Source organism: Paroedura picta, chromosome 9 (genome assembly GCF_049243985.1).
Source record: "Paroedura picta isolate Pp20150507F chromosome 9, Ppicta_v3.0, whole genome shotgun sequence".
Lineage (NCBI taxonomy): Eukaryota > Metazoa > Chordata > Lepidosauria > Squamata > Gekkonidae > Paroedura > Paroedura picta.
In genome coordinates this window covers 43526023-43548395 of record NC_135377.1, presented here as the reverse complement: position 1 = coordinate 43548395, position 22373 = coordinate 43526023, and the positions used below count along the sequence as shown (strand labels likewise).

General features: G+C 39.7%; 1 protein-coding gene across 8 annotated transcripts in view; it reads right to left on the bottom strand.

The window, feature by feature from the left end:
* Positions 1 to 7477: 7477 nt before the first annotated feature.
* Positions 7478 to 22373, bottom strand: part of CHST9 (carbohydrate sulfotransferase 9) — an 83632-nt gene continuing 68736 nt past the window's right edge. For 4 of the 8 annotated variants that reach the window (XM_077352551.1, XM_077352548.1, XM_077352550.1 and 1 more), the window contains exons 2-4: positions 22009 to 22046; positions 18633 to 18795; positions 7478 to 17451 (exon numbers count right to left, since the gene is read on the bottom strand). In XM_077352551.1, coding sequence (XP_077208666.1) covers positions 16348 to 17451; positions 18633 to 18764 — 1236 coding nt within the window. In that variant the 5' untranslated portion in view covers positions 18765 to 18795; positions 22009 to 22046 and the 3' untranslated portion in view covers positions 7478 to 16347. The remainder of the gene's footprint in view (positions 17452 to 18632; positions 18796 to 22008; positions 22047 to 22373) is intronic. The other 4 variants (XM_077352552.1, XM_077352547.1, XM_077352545.1 and 1 more) reach the window with 1 other exon arrangement.

Here is a 22373-nt window from a genome sequence, read left to right as displayed (position 1 = left end):
CTTCTTGGGAGCAACAAAATTGATGTGTTTGTTTGGAAGCTGTGACTAGAGCCAACCAACTAAACCCCACAAAAGAGTAGTGGGGTTTGAGTTTGAAGGGAGGACAGGTAACAGATATCTGGTGGAAACCTTCCCAGAGTTTAATTTTTCTGCATTAAAAATTTCCATTTCTAAAAATTGTTTCATAAAATTAATTGGATGCTATTGTGAATAGGCAAGCAGTATAGCAAATTCAGAGTAAGGTCTGAATGTTCATTGATTTATGAGCTAGACCTGGCAGGGATAAAATGACAATTGTACATAATAACTGAAATTTTAAGAGATTGTTGAGTCTAATGTTTATATGTCAAACAAAAACAAAGCTAAAAATCTTATATGTCTTCGCTCGTGAACGGGATCCAAGGAGTAATGCAAGTGATGTTACAGCAACAATGAAAATAAATGAATTCTAAGAAAGAGATAAGTGGACAATTGTATCCACTGAATATGATACACATCTCTTTTGGTATGTAAAAATTAATGTGCCCAACAATGTTCAGTGCCTGTAGTTTTTTCATTAAATTTAAACAATGGTTTACTTTGTTTAAATTTAATGAAAAAGAAAATTTAAGGGAAAAAAAATAAAGGCACTGAAAAGTGTTGGAACATTAATTGGTAGCTTGAAATCTTGGATGGGGGTACAGGCAAACAATAGACAGTATAGTTTTTAGGTTTCAGGTTATAGATCATAGTTTTTTCAAAAATAAATTCCAGAATTTCCCTGCATAATATTCCACGTCTGAGCATTGATCCAGTTTTTGTTTTTGTTTTTTTTTAATATTTCAGATCTATCATGCATACATAACCTCACAGTTCCAGGCCTGTAATTTTAGCCATGTCAGTTCATCAAGCTGTACTAGGAGCTTGGTCCCCTGACATTTAGATCAAGAATTCCACGGGGAATCAGTCAAGAGGTTTTGACATGGCTGCTGGCCATGATTCAAGGGGGTTCATTTTACTATCCATCTCCAGAGTATGTGGAATCTCTCCCACAGGAGTTACATACATAATCCTTTGCTAGGAAACTATGAAAGACAAAATGTCAGTTAATTCAAGAGACTCACACTAAAGTTTTTACTGTCTTTAGGAGAAACTAAGCAATAGAGTGGATTGGTGCTTAGAATTTGTTTGAGTGTCTGAGGAAGTCTACCTGCACATGAAAGCTCACACCTTGAATAAATCTTTGTTGGTTTTAACGGTCCTATTGGACTCAAATTTTGCTGTGCAACTTCAGACCAACACAGCTACCCTCTTGAATCTGACTAATATCTAGAAATTCAGCCATGCTGAGTGACCCCGGCCCCATCATGCATTCTCAGCCTAACTTACTTCACGGAACTGTTGTGAGGATAAAACTGAGAACGATGTATGCTGCTGTGGGTCACTGTTGAGGAAAAAGGTGGGGGTATAAACTGTTGGAATCATTGTTTTACATCCTTGCATGCACACTCTGAGATTGAAGTGGAATATGACGGGAGCGTTCATTTAACAATTAGCTTTTGATGGTTGTGTGTGTGTGAGAGAGTGAAAGATTAGACTTAAGAGTCTCTCTGTTCATGTTCAGGTGGATCTGTCAGAAAATATAAAGTAATCATTATTTCTATATTGTGAATATCAAATGAAACAATGTCATAACTAGATTGTTAACTTTATGTGAACAAAAGAAAAAGAAAGTGTATCTCTGAACACCAGATTTTTTACCTCAGAGAAAAGTTACTGTTAAAGATTGTGTTTGACTGTTCTCAAGTATGTAAGTAAACATATTCAGTATTACTACCTTATTATTTAAAATAAGAAGAAAATAACTAAAGAATTGCTGTTGTCACCTGGCAGTTTTCTCACTCCACTGAACAAAGTCTGAATGGGAGATTAGTGTCAGTTGACCAGCTTTCACAAAATATTTTGTCATTCATTCATTCATTCATTCATTCATTCATTCATTCATTCATTCATTCATTCATTCATTCATTCGGATTTTTATACCACCCTTCCCTACGACTTTGGGAGGTTTCCCCCCAGTTAAGATATTGATAGGAATCCAAATACCAGTATTAACCTCAATATTTTTAAACCATTAAACCCAAGATAAATGAAGTGAATAAGGAGCAGAAGGAGGAGGAGGAGCAGAAAGTTTCTTTAGTTGGATATTCTATCACATAGCTGCACATAAACAGATTAACTGGTTCCTGGTGTACATTTTCCCATTAGATTGTCCTGCTGCTTTAGGGGTTTCATATTTTGTGCACACTCCGAACACAATTTCAACTTAAAAATAGTATGGGTTATCTATCTTTCTCTGTTGGGAGTCTCAGATTGCCCAATTGATCTGCGACCATGAAGTGCAGTGTGAAGGCCTGTTCCATTTAAACAATATGATGGGTTTTACTTTCACACAGAATACTCATGGAATTCTTATGATGACACTTAGTAGGCAGTACGTGTGCATGACTGCAGCACAGTAAACCATTTTGTTTGGCACACATGGCCAGATCTCTGCCCAAGAGGCTGATGTGAGCCTTGAAGTTCTACTAAGGGTAAGCTTGTGCCCAGTGGCTCTACCAGCCCTTGTTTGGTCAGGATTGGATTGAGCGGTGACAGTGTGTCTGGAAATGTATCAATTCATTAACTAGCATGAACCTCCACAAACAGCTTGAAAATTAGTGGAAAGTTTGTGCCAGTTGACCTGTCATGAAGTTAAATTTGGGAATCAAGAACCACTCAAAATTTGTCATAAACTTTAGTTCAGAGCTTGTTCATGCCCATGCCAACTTCCATGAGTTAAAAGGTCACCCCCCTCAAACCCCCCCACTCATTTAGTTACAGAGATATCTCATCTCCCTCTGAGGAACCATCCACAACCATTGAAGGTTATTAACCATCAATGGTCATTTCAGGCAAGCCCAAAGTAAAAGAAGAAAAAGAAGAGTTGGTTCTTATATGCCACCTTTCCCTACCCGAAGGAGGCTCAAAGCGGCTTCCAGTCGCCTTCCCATTCCTTTCCCCACAACAGACACCCTGTGGGGTGGGTGAGGCTGAGCGCTGATATCACTGCCCGGTCAGAACAGTTTTATCAGTGCCATGGCGAGCCCAAGGTCACCCAGCTGGTTGCATGTGGGGGAGCGCAGAATCGAACCTGGCATGCCAGATTAGAAGTCCGCACTCCTAACCACTACACCAAGCTGGCTCACCAAAGACGCATTCCTAACTCCCAGTCCTTCAGCCACTTTATGTTTCCATCCTGTGTAACTCTTGTGCAAATTTTGGAGAACATAATTGGAATTATTTTTTTGAGTCTATATAATAAAGCAAGGCTTCCCACTTCACTGTCTGAAAATTTAGTCTTTAATTCTTTATTCAAATACACACACCCAAGCAGATTTTTCTTAAAAATAGAAAGTTTAGGGTAATTTGCAAACATCAAGGATTCTCAGTTGAGGAATAGTTGTGAGAAATTTTAGGAAGGATACAGTACGTTTAGGAACATGCTTTGATTATGCATGAAAAATTAAACAGTGAGGCCCAGTTTTAGCAAAAGACAAGCATGATTAAATTGGGTTGATGTTTTATTAGGTTTCATTTGGTTTTATTGGGAGGGGGTGACTTCATATTTTATGATTTGGTCTTTAATCATGTCCTTAACCTTTGAAGGAGGGTGAAATATAAATAAGTAGCAAAATGCTTTCAGGCAATCATAAAATCAGCATTGTGTATATTAAGAGATGCTAAGCTCAGTTTTAAGGGCATTAAAAAGGTGTTACAATAGCCTGAAGGAGAAGTAGACCAACACAGAGGACAAATGGAGCTGGATTTCCCACAGCATTGGCCTCCCCATTTCTACATGCCAAGCGGTCACTGTGCTTCCTTTCTAGATTGAGCTGTGTATCTGCTTGCTTGACTGCCAATGTTAAGTTTTTATTACCACATTGCAAAGCCAAAGTTAGATTCTTTTCAGCTACACGCATCATTGAAACAATTATCTACAAGCTTCCAGTTTTAATACCTTTAAATGTCCAAGTGGGAAGTACAAACGTGATTTTAAAAAATCCTTTTTATAACTAGAAAAAGTTGCAATTGTGGACAGTTGAAAAATAAAATTATGTAGGAAGCCAGTGTGTAGGAATAGTTCATGAAGTTACTGATCCAGAAATCTGGCAACACTTAAATAATTTAAGAGGTCATTGGCTAGCTCATTTGCAGTTATAGAAAAACTCTTCCCTTGTTTGGGTATACAAAGCAGGTTCTTAAAATGCCATCCCTGATGTTACCCAAACACACAATTTAGCTCCACCAGGGCAATGTGAAAGAAGAATTGTGATAGCCCATGTTGGGGTGAGCAATTTTTGAAGGTTTTTGAAATTACACAAATACGCTGAAAATGTAGTCTTAATGCCAACATGTATAATTGTCTCTGCATTTCAGAAACATGTGGGTGGTCAACTTGTGGAGATCCAGAGCTTAATCAGAGTCAAATTTTGGCACTTATCGAATTCTGACACAGTGTGGTGGGCACAGCCGCAAAATGCCTGTCACAAAATGGTTGCTACCATAGTTTTTCTCCAGTCACCACTGTGAAGACCCCTGTGTTCTGATAGCAGTTGCTAAGGCAAGGTTTTTTAAAAAAATCTTTTAAAAACACGTGGAGGACTCTAGGAAAGTTTTAGGTGGGTGCCATGGCACCCAAGGGCACCTCATTGGGGACTCTTGGTCTATTCTGCTTGGCATTGTTTCTCCAGAGACACGAAGGTTTTCCCAAGCACCTCCTTTTAGCTAGAGGTGCAACGCATGAGCTCTATGGCTGAGCCACAGTGATTCCCTCAGAACCTCCCAAAATAACCTTCCATCGAATACTGATACTTCTATTAATTTTTCTCTTTAGAATTATTTTATTGGGGTGCAGCCTTTGGCTTACAAACATTCAGCACTCCTGAGACAAACACATGCAATTGTGGTGACTGAGCATGGATGGGTAACAATGCTCCTTCAATTTTTTCTTTTATCAGTGTGTTGAGAATAAACTCAATGTCAATTTGAATCAGTACAATAGGTCTCACTTTAGCTGTGAGAAAACACCTATGGAGTCTTTTAGCAGGGTAGTTAGATCTGCGACACCATTCAGGTGAAAAGTCCACAACAGACCAACTAGCTAGGGAAAAACTTGAATAAATCCAGGTTGTGTAGATGAAAAATTTATGAAACCATTAAGAAAATCAAAGGATGGTTTATACCTCTCCTCAGTGCTGAAGTCCAGTTTATTCCAGGGTCGTTTGAAACATTGGAAAGAAAAAGGTATTGTTATAGTTACAAGACAGTTGCCATCTTGTTTGTTTGTATGTGTGTGTTGGAAGGGAGTATTGAAATGCCTGACCCATTTCAGAAGGCTGAGAAATCCTTCATTTTCACTAGGAGCAAAAGAACTTTCTGTAAAGTCCTGCAATTGTTTGATCCTAGTGGTTTTGGCAACCAGCCAAGATACTTAGTACAGGCATAATAAATGTGAACAGAATAGAAAGCCCAAGTGGAGCCGATTTTACACGACAAATGCCTGGCTTTTCTTATTTAGCTTCTCCACAAATGGCAGTGCTTTGGCAGAATGGAAGCAGTGTGCATCTGGTGTGCATTCCCTTGGAGAGCTTGTTTCCTTTGGCAAAAGGAATGCTTGAGGAAGAAAAGGGGAGGGGGTCTGAATGTGAATAAAGATGGCCAATTCACGTTACATTTTTGTCATGGGATTGCTACTGTGTGTTCTGTCTCTAAAATCATTGCTTTATTTTTTATTATTTATTACACATATATACTGCCCTCCTTTATGGCTCCGGGCATTTTACAATGAAGATTTGTAGTAACAATACAGAGAAATATTATCATGATTATAAACCATAGAGAAACTTATATGAACTTATAATATTTCTAACAGAAGAGCATTGTAAATCTATAACTCTGTAGTTGCTAACTGCATGTAGACTGTGCTTGAGGAGATGAAGGAGAAAATACATCCCTCCCTGAAAGTTGTGTGGAAGAAACACCAACTGTTGGTTCAGTGACTCAGTTTCCTTCTAGAATTATAGTATCATTGAGGGGTGTTTTTCCTAATCTGATAGAAAACACATCCCATTTACCGTTTAATTTATATATAATTTTAAAGCAATTTCACTAAGCTAATACCTATAATATCATTATGCTGTAAATGGTGCTGCCCCACATTTGGGTGCCAAACATTTCCCCCATATATAACCCTTTATAATGGAGAGAGTTCAAATCAATAAATGACAGCACCTTTTTGGCTTGACAAGATGGGAAATTGCTTCAAAAGAAAAGAAACCATTTCAGACATTGAATAGTTTTAAATATAGCAATATTTATAAACTCCGGAACTGCAAAACTAGATATAGAACAAAATCACAGTGGCTATGAGCATAGCAACATTAAGGGAACAAAGTCTTCAGGGTCCTTCCAAAAGGGCACTCAGAACAGAACAATCCTAATGAACACTGGAAGAAGAAAGTCCAAATTTGAACGTATAGAAGTGCATGGCTGCTGCTTCTCATCTGCTACTTCAGGAGTTGACTTGCTGCTGCTGCTCATAAGTTCACTCCCTGACTTGGGCCTGCAAAAGAATTAGCAGTTCCCCTCAGTCAAGCCTTCCCTCTCCTGCTGCAGGGACAGACTGACTGAGGGGTGGGGCTTTTGCAACTAATATGTGAGCAACTGAACTTACTGCTCATACTCAGTAACCTTTGGCTCCCTAGGCCTAAATCCTAAACTGATGGAAATTATTAAAACAAAAGTGACATGGGTTACATGCACACTGTGATTTAACTCATTCTAGGGACATTGCTGAATCAGGAGTTGCCCTGTGCCTCTGCTGGGTGCCATTGGTGGTGGAAGGGGCCTTCAGGGGCTCTGGTTGGTGGAGTTGTTTCATTGGCCTCAACCAAAAGTTTGGTCAAAGTTCTCTATTTTGCAGGCCTTGCAGAAGTGTTTTAGCTCTGGCAGGTCCCTGATCTTCTGAGAGCTTGTTCCACCATGTGGGGGCCAGGACAGAAAAAGCCCTGGTTCTGGTCAAGGCCAGATGAGCCTCCCTGGGGCCCGGGATCACCAGCTGGTAGGAACTTGTAGGCCCAGACATGTGTGGCCTTGAAGGTGATTACCAAAACTTTAAGTCTGGTCCAGCTGGTGATGGAAGTTGTCCATCAGGGTGACAAGTGCTGTTTCAACTCCATGGCCAAGCCAGAATCCTGACTGGGCCGGGTCCAAGACCAAAACTTTTCCAAGAATGATGTCATTTAGTCCACAGCAGCTGTTTCTACTACCTTCCCTAGAAATGCTAAGTGCAAAGTCAGGGCATTAGTCCAGAAATGGTTTCTCCAGCAAAGGCTACCTTCTTCAGCTCTTTCATAGAAAAGGCATAAAGAATCTTCACTACTAATGGAAACTCATGCGTGTTTAAGAAGTTTTTTTATTATTTTTTAATTCACATACAAAATTTATATCCTGCTTTTCTGCCATCATGGCCACCAAGATGGCTAACACATTACAAACATACACAATAAAAACACATATTAAAAACATTAAAACCAAACAATACCAAATTAAAATACACATATAATACAGTAAAATGTGTGGAAAGTAGCATCAAGTTGCAGACGGCTTACGGCAACCACACAGGGTTTTCAAGGCAAGAAATTAATAAAGGTTATTTGCCATCACCTGTCTCTCCCATCCAAGCACTAACCATACTTAGCTTTTGAGACAAGCTCAGGCTAACATGGACCATACAGGTCTTACAACCACACATAAAAATGACAATGCAAAACAGTGCAGACAGAAGGGATCGCTGAGGGAATGCCAGACGGACACACAGAAAGTCCCGTGAATTTCCTACACAAGAAACTATGTGATCAACCGTCACCTTTTCCTCTCTCAGTTCATAGGTCCAGGGTGCCTTTCTCCTTTCAGGAGATGCTACCTAGTCTTTAGAAAAGTATTCGCTACTCTAATCATGTTTCTGTCATGATTACAATATTTTTTAAACAAATATTGTGGACATCATTACCAGTTATGGATATGACTCTGGACTTCTAGATCCCTGCATGCTTATATAAGCGTTGTTTACATAATTCAGGATGCAAATGCACACCAGTCCTTCAATATTATCATGGCCTCATTTTCCATTGAAATGAACTTTAGAGGTATGTTTTGCTTAGTTACTCTTCTAGAGTTGTATTGCATTAAAAGTCATTTGCATGCATGCCTGATTAGCTCAAAACTGCATGAGATCATCAGTTCCAACACCTTGCAGTAAGTTTGCATAAACAACTATTGTTGTTTACAAAAATTTATATCTCGCCTTTCTACTCTAATTGAGGGCCACTAAGACAGCTAACAATTCAAAAAGTACATAATAAAAATTATATTATAAAACCATTATTATTAAACCAAAAACATACATCATTAAAACAACTTTTAAAAGAGTGAAACACAGAGTTCAAATAAATACAAAACATAATAAACGGTGTTAGGAAGGAGGGATCACTGAAGCAATGCCAAAGAAAAAAAGATCTTCACCTTCTGGCAGAAGGTAGAAAAGAAAGGGACAGATATAATTTCCCTGGGGAGAGAGTTCCAGTGCTTTGGTGCCAAGACTGAGAAACCCCACCCAGGTTGCCACCCACCTCATCTCAGGTGGCAGCTCTTGGAGCAGGGCCCCTAAAGATAACTGTAAAGGTTGGGAGGGTTCATAAGGGATTAGGCCAAGCTTCAGGTACATTAGGTCCCAATCCATATAGGGATTTGAAGGTCAAGACCAGCACTTTGGATTGTGTGGTTTGGTCAAGACATGCATGAAATGGTCCCTACAGCCCACTCTAGTCAACAACTGGCTGCAACAATTTATACCAGTTGAAGCCCCATATAGGCTACATTGTAGTAATCTAGTCTGGAGGTAACCAGGGCATGTTATGACAGTGGCTAGATCATTTCTGCTTGGGAAAGACCACAACTGGCTAACCAGTCAAAATTGCCACCTGTTTATCCAGCAGTCAGCCTGTCCAAGAGCACTACCAGACTATGGCCCTGTTCCTTCAAGGTGAGTGCAATCCCATCCAGAATAGGCGATGGTTTAAACTTCTGCCCACCAATAGCACTTCCATCTTGTCAGGTTTACACTTCAGTTTATTAACCTGCCTCCTGGGACCAATGAAGGGGTTCTACGTCATCTCTCGTATCAGCTGAAAGTGTGAGATAAACCTGAGCTGCATCTGCATATTGGTGACAACTTAGTTTAAATTTCTGGATGACTTCATGCAGTGGTTCCATGTACATATTCAAGAGAATATGGGAGAAGATGGAGCCTTGTGGGACCCTATAGCTGTTCCCCAGTACCAGCTTCTGACACCCACCCTCCTCAACCACCGCAGAATAGTGCCTCTCAATCCCAATCTTTTAATGTCTGTTTCCTTTGCTTGTAAAAATGAAAATTATTTCTTCACAAGAATTTTGTTTTCATGAGATGACAGATGATTTGGTGCAACAAGTTTAAAAACAGATTTTAAGGACCCAAAACTACTTACAAGAAATACTGTTTACTTGACCACCTTGTTGCACCTACACTGTTTACTTGACCACTGTTTACTTGACCACCTTTCCCACTATAAAGGAAGCAACCAAGGACTGATGAATCCTGGTGCAGAAATAGCTTCTATGTCTCCTGAAGGGAAAAAGGGAAAGGCACACATTTTCTCTTCACACTATCGTGAAAGTGCAAAAAAGAGAAAGAATCTTTTAGTACTTCCTATACAGCTCTAAATGTGATTTATAAGTACATTCATTGAAAACCTAATAGATTTTGGCATGTTCACTCCCACCCCTTCAATACCGATTTTTTAAAAATCAGGATTTAGATGTGATAATCATATTTGACCTGAATTTTGTCCTGTCAGCCTATGTCTCTGGCAGCAATTCTACAAAAAAAAAAAACTTTGATAGGTTGCTTTTTAAAAAAAAATTTAAATGTTATATGAAATATATCTGTTCTAAATGTATAAGTCTTACTAACGTACACATTCACTCGTTTTAGAGTTTTACAATATTGTTTGTTTGATAGGGATTCTTATTGTAATTTTATTATGCTGATGTTGCAAGTTTTATGATTGCTTTCAGCTCTGTGGCCACATGTTTTAGCCACAAGGGTGGGTAATTTAGCTACAAGGGTGGGTAATTTAGCCATTGAGTGGGCTGCAATTTTTAAGCTTTAAAACAGTTATTCAAATTCTAAATGTTCAACATCATATATTTTCAGTATCCATTGGAAAAGGTTGCCACACAGATTGGCATCCAGTTAAGATGGAAATACACAAGCCACTTGAACTCATTGGCAACTATGTGGGAACAAAGAAGTAAAGTTGGAAGTAGAAAACGTTACCAGACAAAGAGAAAAGAAGAACAACAACATGGGGGTAGGGAGGAAGAGAACAGAATGTTCGGTGCACAGCCTGAAGTCAGTGCCAAAATTTATTCTCCTGAATTGCCCCAAATATAATTCAGGTCTGAACATCATTCACAGTTGGTTTGGGTGTGAAGAAAAATAGCACAACACAAGGACAATACAAACATCAAATCCATCTTTGGTGCTGTTCTGTAGTTTTAAAAATGGACTATGTAAGAGTATAGAGAAGAGACCGTTCCTAATGATCTTATTATCTCATAACACAATTATCTCAACCATTAAGCCACACAACTGAGAAATTGCTCCATAGCTACTTTTCAAGAACATTTTACATGTACTGTTTTGCTCTATAGCACAAAAAAGAGGGAAAAAGTAGTTATTTTCATAATGTCCAAGTCAAGAAAGGGATTCAGGAAAATCAAGGGGGCACTGAAGTTAGAATAAATCACACAAGAATCCAGCTTATTAAAAAAAACACTGATGAGAAAGATATGAAAAATATACTGGTTCTTAATAAGAGTGTCACAAATTAGGAAGCTTAGCTGAGAGGACGCACATAGCTTTTCTGCTATTCAACTATTTCAGACAAAATGTCATTGTGACACTACGCTACAGTTTCCTTTTTTTGCTGCTATTGTCCCATTCTCAACTTCTTTCTTCATTTGTTGCCCCTTCCGTGTGGTGATTCTGGGCTTGGACAAAGGAGGAAGGGGAAGACTCCAGGTGAAGACTGGTACAATCACCTTCCACCTCACCTTATCGTCTCTCACCACCATGCAGCACAATCCCTGAACAACATGGACAAGGAGACATGAGCGGCTGCAGCATAAGCTATTGTGATGAAGAATGAACTGCCATGCAGTAACGTTTAGGACTGGGACCAAGAATTGCCTCTGGATGGACTAGAGCTGCATTTGTCTACATGCAAAAGTTTGTGAGATGCTATACTATATTGTTGAAGAAGTCAGAAAAAGTTAATATTATTTATTCTAAGCTTTTAATTCAGATAAGCAACCACCAAATTAATATTTAGACCATAATTGTAAATTACGGCAATATTGGAAATCCATATTGAAAGATATGAAAAAGATTGTCTGGGGGAGGGCCATAGATCAATTGTAGAAAATTTCTGGTTGAAACCGTAACAGAGCTAATGCCAGTTGTAGAAAATACTCAAATCAACAGTTGTTTTATTCAGTCTGAAAATCTCATTTCTAGTCCAATTCCTGGTCTCAACCCTACACCTAAACTTCCCTGGCTATTGTTTCATTGTCCTTAAAAAAAATCTTCAGAAAGGAATTTTTATACCCTACCTAGTCAGCTTTTTCATCACTGACCTTCTCCTATGGCTTAGAACAGAGGTTTTTTTTTTAAATTTAGGTATTGAAAATTGTCTAGAAAACCTTTCTACAAATAAATCCAAAGCAGCTTATAATAAAATACCAACTAAAGAGTAAACAACCAATCTCTGCATATGGATAGAGTAATACAACTGATGAAGTCTATATAGACAGATTCATTGTTTATTGGTTAGTTTGTAATATTTCTGTGTAACTTTTTTGGGGGTAGATTATAATAAAAGAAACCTCTACAAACAGTTTTGAGATATACTGGGATAATTTCAGCAAACACAGGTGCCCAACAACCCTCGCTCCCCTATTATAACCATCCAAGTATGATTTAGCAGACTGAACATATACTCTGGCCACCAAAGATCTGAGTGCACCTTCAAATGATGTAGACATCACATTATTCAAAAGAGGAACAGAAATGAATCCAGACCAAAAATTCTCACTTTAAAAGATCCAGGGAGCTCAGTAAGAACCATTAATATACTAAAACTTTAGAACAATGCTAATGCACATAATGCATGTAAATCTTAAACCATGCTGTAGTTTTACTAACAGCATGTGAGGCAATATCAGAATTTGTAGGGATCTGATCTTACTTTTCTGTAAGTCTTATTATATGGTCATCATCTATATACTGAGGTGGGCAGCCATGTTGGTCTGAAGCACCTTTAAGACCAATGAAATTTAATTCCAGCTTTCATGTGCATGCACATTTCTTGAAGTGTACATGCTCACAAAAGCTTATACCCAGAATTAAATGCTGTTTGTCTTAAAGCTGCCACTGAACTTAAATTTTGTTCCATCATCTATGTACTATTATCTACCTGTGGCTGTGATCTGTGGATATCTAAATCAACAGACTGGAACCATGTGGAGGCTAAACATATTTCTGCACATTTGGGGGACTCCCCAGGTGCAGAAAAATCTGAAAATGAAAAAAAAAAAGATGGGTTTATATCTCCCAAAAGTTACAGTAGCATTCAAGCATTCACTGTGTAAGAACAGGGGCAGCAGTGGTCCCAGGGTGCACTGGGCTCAGCACCAGCAGTAGCTACACAGCCTGAGGCTCTGCAATGGGCTTAGTGGAGGTGTTGGCACAGGTGCAGCAAAGGACTCCACACTAGGTCCACCAGGAGCAGTGGCTACACAGCCTGAGATCTGCATTGGGCATGCTGCGACCACAGCCCAGGAAATGCACCAGCCATGCTGGCTCAGCCCAGGAACCACACTGAGCAAGCTACTGGTGGTGACACAGCCTGGGAGTTGCACGAGGCATAGTTGCACTGGGTTCAGGTCTAGTGAAAAATGTAGGCCCTCCGCAAATATCAGGAACCTAGACTGGTATTTATATTTCCCTACCTGTAAGCTTACGGTTGTTTACAACATTTGCAGTCAACCAAGAAGAAGAAGAAGAAGAAGAAGAAGAAGAGTTGGTTCTTATATGCCACTTTTCTCTACCCGAAAGAGTCTCAAAGCGGCTTACAGTCGCCTTCCCTTTCCTCTCCCCACAACAGACACCCTGTGGGGTGGGTGAGGCTGAGAGAGCCCTGATATCACTGCTCGGTCAGAACAGTTTTATCAGTGCTGTGGCGAGCCCAAGGTCACCCAGCTGGTTGCATGTAGGGGAGTACAGAATTGAACCCAGCATGCCAGATTAGAAATCCGCACTCCTATCCATTACACCAAACAGGGTGTTCCAATTTCTTTGCCATCTTCTTTTCTCTTGGAAGGATACAAGTTTCCTTAAGAGTGTTTTACATTTTTTTTGCAAATGAGTTCATTTTCTCCATCTTATGTAAACAGATAAACAACTGTGAAGGGTTAATTCTTCACAGGCTGCTCCAAGAGATCTGATTGTTTGGCATCAATAGAACAAAGAAAGACTTCTGAACTGAATGCTGAGGAATATTCAGTCTGAATTCAGCCCTGACTAAGAAAAGTTTAACACAGATAGAGAACTGGGGGAGTTTGGCAAGAAAAATAGGTAGTTAGTCCCATTGAATTCTGAGTGGATCTACATAGGATTTCTGTATGGAGGGCATCTAATTCTAAAACATGACACTCCTTTGCCACTTTTTCTTTCAGTAAAAATCCTTTGCAAAATCCTGTCTCTCATTAGACAAGTAAAGAATAAAACCTTGGTGGCATCAGCAGTTTGAAGGGAGAACAAAGTTGGTATTAGGAAATAACATTCAGTTAGGGCAACAGAGAATGAGGTGGCTGGATGGAGCCACTGAAGCAGTAGGTGTGAGCTTAAATGGACTCCGGGGAATGGTAGATGACAGGAAGGCCTGGAGGATCATTGTCCATGGGGTCCCGATGGTCGGACACGACTTCGCACATAACAACAGGGCAACATGCATATGTGGAAGCTGGCTTCTGGATGTGTTTTCTTAGCTGCATGGGGAAGTGTACTGTTACTCAAATCCCATGCTGGATGGGAGATATACTTCTGGGTAACAGTGTGTGTAAACATGATCTCGGAGTACTTACAGACTGTAAGCTAAATACGAGCAGTGTGATACAGCTGTAAAGAAGATGAATGCAGTCATGGGCTGTATCAACAAAAGCATCACATCAAAATTACAAGATGTCATAGTCCCACTGTATACCTGTATACCACATTGGCCAGTCCCCACCTGGAGTGCTGGGTGCAGTTCTGGAGGCCTCACTTCAAGAAGGACATGAACAAAAATGAGCGGGCTTAGAGGAGAGTGATGAGAATGTTCCAGGGCCTGAGGACCAAGCCCTATGAGGAAAGGATGAAGGACTTCGCAATGTTCAGCCTGAAGAAGAGGCTGAGAGGGGCCATGATTGCTGTCTTTAAGTATTTGAAAGGTTGTCACTTAGAGGGCAGGGAAAGGTTCCTGTTAGCAGCAGAGGATAGAACCCGCAGGAATGGGTTTAAACTATATGGAGAACAATATTGGCTAGATATCAGGAAAAAAAATTCCAGTCAGCTATGGAATTGACTGCCTAAGGAGGTGGTGAGCTTCTCCTGACTGACAGACTTCAGTCAGTGTCTGGACAGATACTTATGCTGGATGCTTTAGGCTGATCCTGCATTGACCATGGGGTTGGACTAGATGGCCTATATGACCCCTCTCAGCTCTATGACTCTATGATTCTAAATTAGTATGCACATTTTGGGGCTGTAATGTGCAAAGACATCCCCCTTCTAGCATAGAACAAACATGTATTTGGGTACTTCAGGATAGGGTTGGTCGCTTTGGTGTCTGGAGCAGCCCTCGTGCCCGAAGCAGCCAGCGCTGCATCGCTGAGGGTGGAGGGGAGGCACTGGCGGGCATCTATGTGCCGGTCGGCACACACACACAGGCAAAGGGCCAACTGTACTTCAGGACTTGGCACCATTAGCTTGTGTATACCAAAATCCAGATTCAGATCAATTTCTGAAAAGGGTGTGGGGGGGGGGACTTAGACAGGTTTTTATTTCATAAGCAGGGGAAAAAAACCCAAATTACACAATATGGTAAAGTGGTAATGAAAATTACAGAATGGGAGAAAAACAGTATGGAAAACAGCACATAAAAAGTATTCCCTGGCCTGAAGAACATGCCTGTCTATGGTGGAATAAACATACAAAAGGAAATAAGAAATACGAGCCTCATTTGGAGAGAAGGGGGGATCCTCAGTGATAACAAAGCAGTGTCAGGGGATGAAACTGACCAGGCCGAGAAGGAGGCCCAGAGACAGAATCATGATGCCAGCTATGAGGCTAGGGTAACAGATTAAATCCAAACCAGCAACCAGAAATGGGGCTGAGGAGTTACTTTTTTAATTTTTCTACTCATAATAATAAAGAGAAGGGTTGTTGAAGTTGCAATAATTGCAACTGCAATAATTAAAAAATGCAGTTTTTCAGGGACAGAAGTCTGGAAATAAGTCCTTTGTTTTTATTGTATCAGGAGCATGATAGGAGGGCTGGATGTAGTTGCTATGGGTCTCCTTTGCTTAAACAGCTGGAGTGCTGCTTTTGTAATACATTTTGGTCTGTGCAGCCACATTGCGTTTCACACATGCAGTGAGACTAGAGGGATCCCTGTTACCTGGCTTTCATATGGAGCCAACCAACCCATCCTGATGTTATATGAATCATATACAGTATATTAAATACATTTTGAAAGCTGGCTTCTAACTGGTATTCCCAGAAAGAACAAACTACATTCTTGACCTGTCAGGTTATTTCTGAAACAATGCAATCAAACCAAGTTATTTGGGAGGTTTTCAAATCATTATGAGAATGCTGGATTTAATGTCATAAAGTTTAGGTCCCTAACACTGCACCCTTTTTATTTATTTATTTTATATATATTCATTCAATTTACATACCGCCTCTCACCATGACTGTTCAATATAGAAATGTTTTCCAGACCAATGCGTAATTATTCTCATGCGTCATTCCTATAATTTATGCCAATTGCTTCTGCAATCAGCTGCTTCTTACACTCAGAGTTGTAAGATAAAAGTGTTTGAGCATTAACCTAAACCAGATCAGGGTTCTATATGTGGTACACTATAGTTGAACATTAAATAATCCAGAGAATAAAAATCATAAATCATCTGTCTCTCTGTAGCAGGAATCTCTGCCAGGTACTGTCTCACAACTTCTGAATTTGTTCTTTCATCAGTGGAATGTCGATCTTTGAAATTAGGAAATGTTAGGTCTTCTGGAGCACCTATTAGTCTCAAAAAATAACTGGCATCTTCCTCCAAAGTTTCAAATTTACCAATGAAATCATAGTTGATAATACAAGGGTGACACAATTTGCTGATCTGTTCCCAATGTATGTCCATCCCTATTGGACGATGGGAATCTAACAAATACTGAATGAACTCCCTGAATTGTACTCCTGAGCCTGTTGACAATGCTTCTCTATCTGCGTTGTGTCGGTATTTCTTAATAATTGGCTTCCCAAATACAGGGTGGTAGTAGTTGTTGGGGTGTTCAAATTTATCTCTAAATGCAGATACTAATCTTTCCATGGGATCCCGTACAAATATAATTTTTGTGTATGTCTGTAGTCGCATGTGTATCCCTTTTAAATCATAACTATCTAGTTTCTTCAGATGCTTTCCATAGTGCACAGTATTGTGGGTAATATTAAAAGTTGATTTGGCAAGACCATTGAGTACGATCAAAACCCTTTTCCAGTTAGAACAGCCTGCCTTAGGCACTTCACAATACAAGAGTTTGTGCTTATCTTCCACATATATTCTGGATACCATGCGCATGAGGTGAATTAAGGGTTTGCTTTCTTTAATATATTTTTTGCAGAAATTATAAAGGAAACCTCTTCGTTTCTCCTGAATTTCATCTGTGGCTTTCCAGTGGTCATCTTTGATGAAACTCTTGTTCAAAGGGCGCATTGCTGCGGATAAATTCACTTGCTTGAACTGCTTAAGAAGCATTTTGATCTTTTGCTGCTCTTCAAATAATTCAGGAGTCAGGGAGGAAGCTATTCTTAAAAAGGGGGTTGCATCTCCCTGGGAAGACACTGTCTCCATAAGAACTGTACTTGATCTGTCAAGCTTCTGAGAAGTGATCAAAAAATCTGATACCCTGTTAGACTCTTCTGAATAATATAATTTGATGTCCTGTAAAAAACAGAGACAACATTTTAAAAAATGACTACATGTTACATACATTGTTTTCCTTTCTCAGACAGGAAAAAGCAATCAAAGGGTTAAAAATAATTAGTGTTGATGAAATAGAAACATTGATATTGCTCACACAAACTGCTCCTACTCAAAGGATTACAGCATAGTTGTACCAAATCCATTCACACAAACGTTTGTCAGATGGAATGCATTCTGCATGCAGAACAGCAGGTGACAATTTCTACAGATGTCTAACTCCAGCTGCAGGCCCCCACCTTGCCCTATAAGTAGTTCCTAGGGACCCAGTGATCCTGAGCAAAGGTTGTCAGCAATATATTGGGGGGGGGGTCAGTAGGAAGCAGTAACAGCAGGAAGCAAGTCTTGCTTTGCAAAAAGTTCACAGAAACAGACCACTGTAAAAGCAGATTAGACCAGTCTAAGTGGATATACATTTCAACTTCATTCTGTCTCTGTCAAACTGATCCCACTCCTGCACTCCCATCATCTTCTTCCCTCTCTTCTATCAGTGAGGAGACAGAATGGAAGAGACAGAAAGATGCTCTTCCCTTTCTCCATGGTGACCTCATTCCTAAAGTGATCATCTGCTGTAGGAAGTATAGCAATAGAAAAATGAAGAATTTCCTTCTGCACACAGGAAAAAGACATTAGCTCATCAACTAATGCATACTGCCCACTGGACCACCAGTTTTGCAGGCTGCTGACCTTGCAGTGTTATTCCCTAAGTAGTAGGTAACTTTTATGTGCTAGGATCCAACTTCCTATTTTACTGATGATTTTTTTGTTCTATTTGTTTTAGATATTGTGACCTGGCTAAAGACAAGATCAACAACTAATCGATTTGACTGGAAACCTACGATGACTTTTACTGTTTAAAGGGATGTAGATTAAGTTTGAAATTCTTGGAACAACACCAAGAAGCATCCAATGGAGGCATTTGTGAATACTGATATTTCATTAACAACGACTATGATATTTGAATATTAACTATGAGTGAAAACTCTTGAACAAAGAAGGAGAAGGCATAAGAATTCAGGTTTTTATCTTAAGAGCATTAAAACAAATGGCCCACTAGGACACTTAACTGAAGTTTAGAATTACCCTGAAGGATACTGTGGGAAGGTAACAGAAAGTGACCAGAGGACTTCTAATGCAGCTACCTGGGAAAGACAGCATGCACTTGTACGGAGAGATGCTGAACCACTATGACAGCAGTGACTTTTTAGCTGGAACAGGATCAGCTGAGCTTTGTACAAGTGCCTCAGGTAGCTCTCCCCAGGTTCAACTGACATACACAGCAGGAGTCCCTTGAAACTGCTCCTCCTGCAGCTCCAGGAACAAAATCAGTCAGGAAAAAAGCAGCAATAACTGGGTGCACAGAAGGAGGAAAAGACTCGAAGGCAAAAGGAAATCAACAATGCAAGGACAACCCCCCCCCCCGACAATTCTTGTAACTTTATTTCTTGACCCTTCAGATTGGATTGAACTACAGAAAACACATTATTAATAATAGCAAATGTTAACAGAAATAAGTATAGGTAGCTGTCAGATAATGATGGAGCACAGTAGACTCTATCGGTCAAAGAATGATGGGGACTGGTTCATGAACTTCCTACATGTTCATGAACTTCCTACATGCTGTGGACCGAGGAAGGCTACATGATGCGGAATCAGGGAAAAACAACAGTATATCACCATATAGTCACATGCTTTCAGGGCCAAATGGCATGGGTGGTAAAATATACTGAGTGCTTCAATTACTGGGTAAATTACTAGTTATTTATATGGAGATGGACCCTGTAAGTGATTTGTTTTATTTACTCTGTTTCTGAGCAAGAACAAAGACCTGCTGGGTTTCAGCTGACAGGGATGGGAGCAAGGTGTCTTGGATCATGTTTTAATGCCTTCTGTGTAATGTTAATACAAACTGAAAGTTGTTATCCAGAATCTGAAGACTTGCTAGTTGACTAACCAAGAGGCTGAATACATAGCCTTCTCTTAGTATGCCATTTTAGGAAGTAGCAGCCTTGGACACAGCATGAATTTCTGTTGCATTTTGAAGAAGAAGAAGAAGAGTTGGTTCTTATATGCTGCTTTTCCCTACCCGAAGGAGGCTCAAAGCGGCTTACAGTCGCCTTCCCATTCCTCTCCCCACAACAGACACCCTGTGGGGTGGGTGAGGCTGAGAGAGCCCTGATATCACTGCTCGGTCAGAACAGCTTTATCAGTGCTGTGGCGAGCCCAAGGTCACCCAGCTGGTTGCATGTGGGGGAGCGCAGAATCGAACCTGGCATGCCAGATTAGAGGTCCGCACTCCTAACCACTACTCCAAACTGGCTCTCAACTAACATGAAAGATTTTCATCTCTTATTACCTCAAAGCAGGTGTCACAGCAACATTTAGTATAAGGGAGTGTAACATTTAGTATAAGGGAGTTTAGTATAATGGAGTGCAAACAGTACTGATGGATACTCATTTCCAATAATTATAGTTTATCATTGAATAACCTATTATACATATTCTGGCCACCTGTCTAGAGTAGGTGTCATTCATGTAACTTTTAAAAGAACAGTCTTTAATAACAGTGGGTTGGATTTAAAGAACCGCAATCAGAACTCTGCTCACCTCAGGGCTGGGGAACTCTTTGGAATAGCATATATTAACTCAAGTGGGAAACAGACAGAAGTCACCAATCCTCCCTCCTTGTGCAAACAAAAATGCATTTTGCTCATGCTAGGATACATGTTGATGAATGATTGAAAACACTGTTATGTTTGACAGTACACTGATTCACAGTAAACCACAGTGACATGTGAGTAACAATAAATATTTATCTCAGGCTTTTAAAACATGGGTTGCATGAAACCCTGGGGTTTCTTTATTGTCTCAAAAGGGTTTCCCTGTTTGGGAGGAAGTTAGTTAATTTTTAATATTTTTAATTTAAAAATTTGGGGTGAGATGACCATATATGGATATGCTGACCAATGGTCATGGGGGGGGGCATGACCATTGATGGGCCTGGAGGAGTAGAAAGGGAAGGAGTGACAGTCATAAAAATTCTTGCTGGCTGATGTTCATCACATGTGGTAGTGACTGGAGTCCCGTGAGGGGTCACTACTCTCATTTTAATTTAACGGTATTGTGGCAGTGAGCAATGGAGTGGTGGATGCCTGCTCCAGCCCTGTTCCCAGACCAGTGGAGTAGACTACTGGGCCATTTCTGGAATTGGGGTGGGGGGAGATGGAGCATGATGTCACATCTGGTGGGAGTGTCTAGGCGATGTCACTTCCAGTGACAGGACTTCTGGGGCCATGGCAGGGAGGTGTGTCCTGCTGACATCATATCTGGGGTTTCTAGAAGCCTGAAGAATGTTTCAGTGGTTTCTCAATGGTTAAAAGGTTTGTGGCTAGTGAATAATACAAATTCCTTCTTCATGTAGCACAGTATCACATTTCTGAAGTGATACCCACCAAAGCTTTATTATGCAGTTAACACTAATTTCCTGGGGCAGGAAACTGGAGGACTTGGTCACAAAAGCCTCTAATACACAGTTTGTACTGATGTTTTATACTCTTTATTAAAAACTTGATGTATGATTAAAATCTAAACATTGAGACAGTTGATTTAAAAAAACCCCAAAAACGGATTGTTGTCTAGTCCAGGGATCAATTTTGAAGGTAATGAACTTGGAAAAATTAGAAATGAATTTATAATGTTCAACAGAAAGCATCAGAACAGAGCAGTTGGGCTAGGGCTGAGAAGGAACAGCTCCCTTTTCTGAATTAACACAAGACTGTTCTAAATACATAATGAAATAAGCCTGTTTGTATGAACCAGATCAGCATGCTGATTTGTGTAGGCAGCAACTTGGATAAAGGCAGTTAATCTCTAATTTCAACTGCCAATGTCTGTTAAAACTGGTAATTAAATTCCTTGTTGTTTTTATTTCTACAGTCAAAATATTATGTATTTTTCTTTAACTGAATATTGCAAATGCTGAGGAATCATGAAACTTTGCCAGCCTAGAAACATTTCTACATAAGGCCTTAGTTCCACTGTGAAATTCGACTGGAAGCCAAATCTGATCCGATCTCATCTGCAGGAAAATATAATTTTTGCTATGCGTGAAGCTTTTAGCCCCAATCCAAAGTTAGCTGTGTTGTCCCACTGAAATCAACAGGATACATATGCTGCCTCTTACTTAAATCCCATTGGTTTCAACGGGTCTTTAAAGTAATAACTTTCGCTGAAGAATTTCTATATTGAAGACAATAGGATGACAAAGCAACTCTCTGGCATCAATGGCACTTCTGTTTTATCAGGGGCTATACACCTAGTATTCAATAATATACTGATTTCAACTCTAAAATAAAAAATACAACATATTCCACTTTATTAGCAATATCAAGTAGATTTTTGATTACCAGCAATTTCTAGATTTTAAAAACTACTTTTATTAAAATGGTTTTCTTCCTAAATTCTTCATGCATAACTTGGGATATACATCTTAAAGATATGGAAAAATGGCTGAAATACCTGATTACTTATCAGCCGTTTTAAATTTTCTTCAGAATCTGAAAGAGAAAATAAAAAATAATCAGTATTATAGTGTTTGAATAATATGAGAGCATTCATCACAAACAGGGTTCATACATCAAATGAGGCAGAATGGTGGGCACCACTACCAAATGGCTGCCACAAGAAGTGGAACTGAGCCCAAATTGGATGCCACAGGATGTGCATACATACACACATAAGAGGAAGATGATGGGTAATACAAACACACAGAGAGAGAAGATGCCCAAGGGGGGATAACACACATATAGATGACTACCTATGAAGGGAAAGGAAGAATAAATCTCACACAGAGAAAAGGTAACCAAGGTGGAATAACATACAGA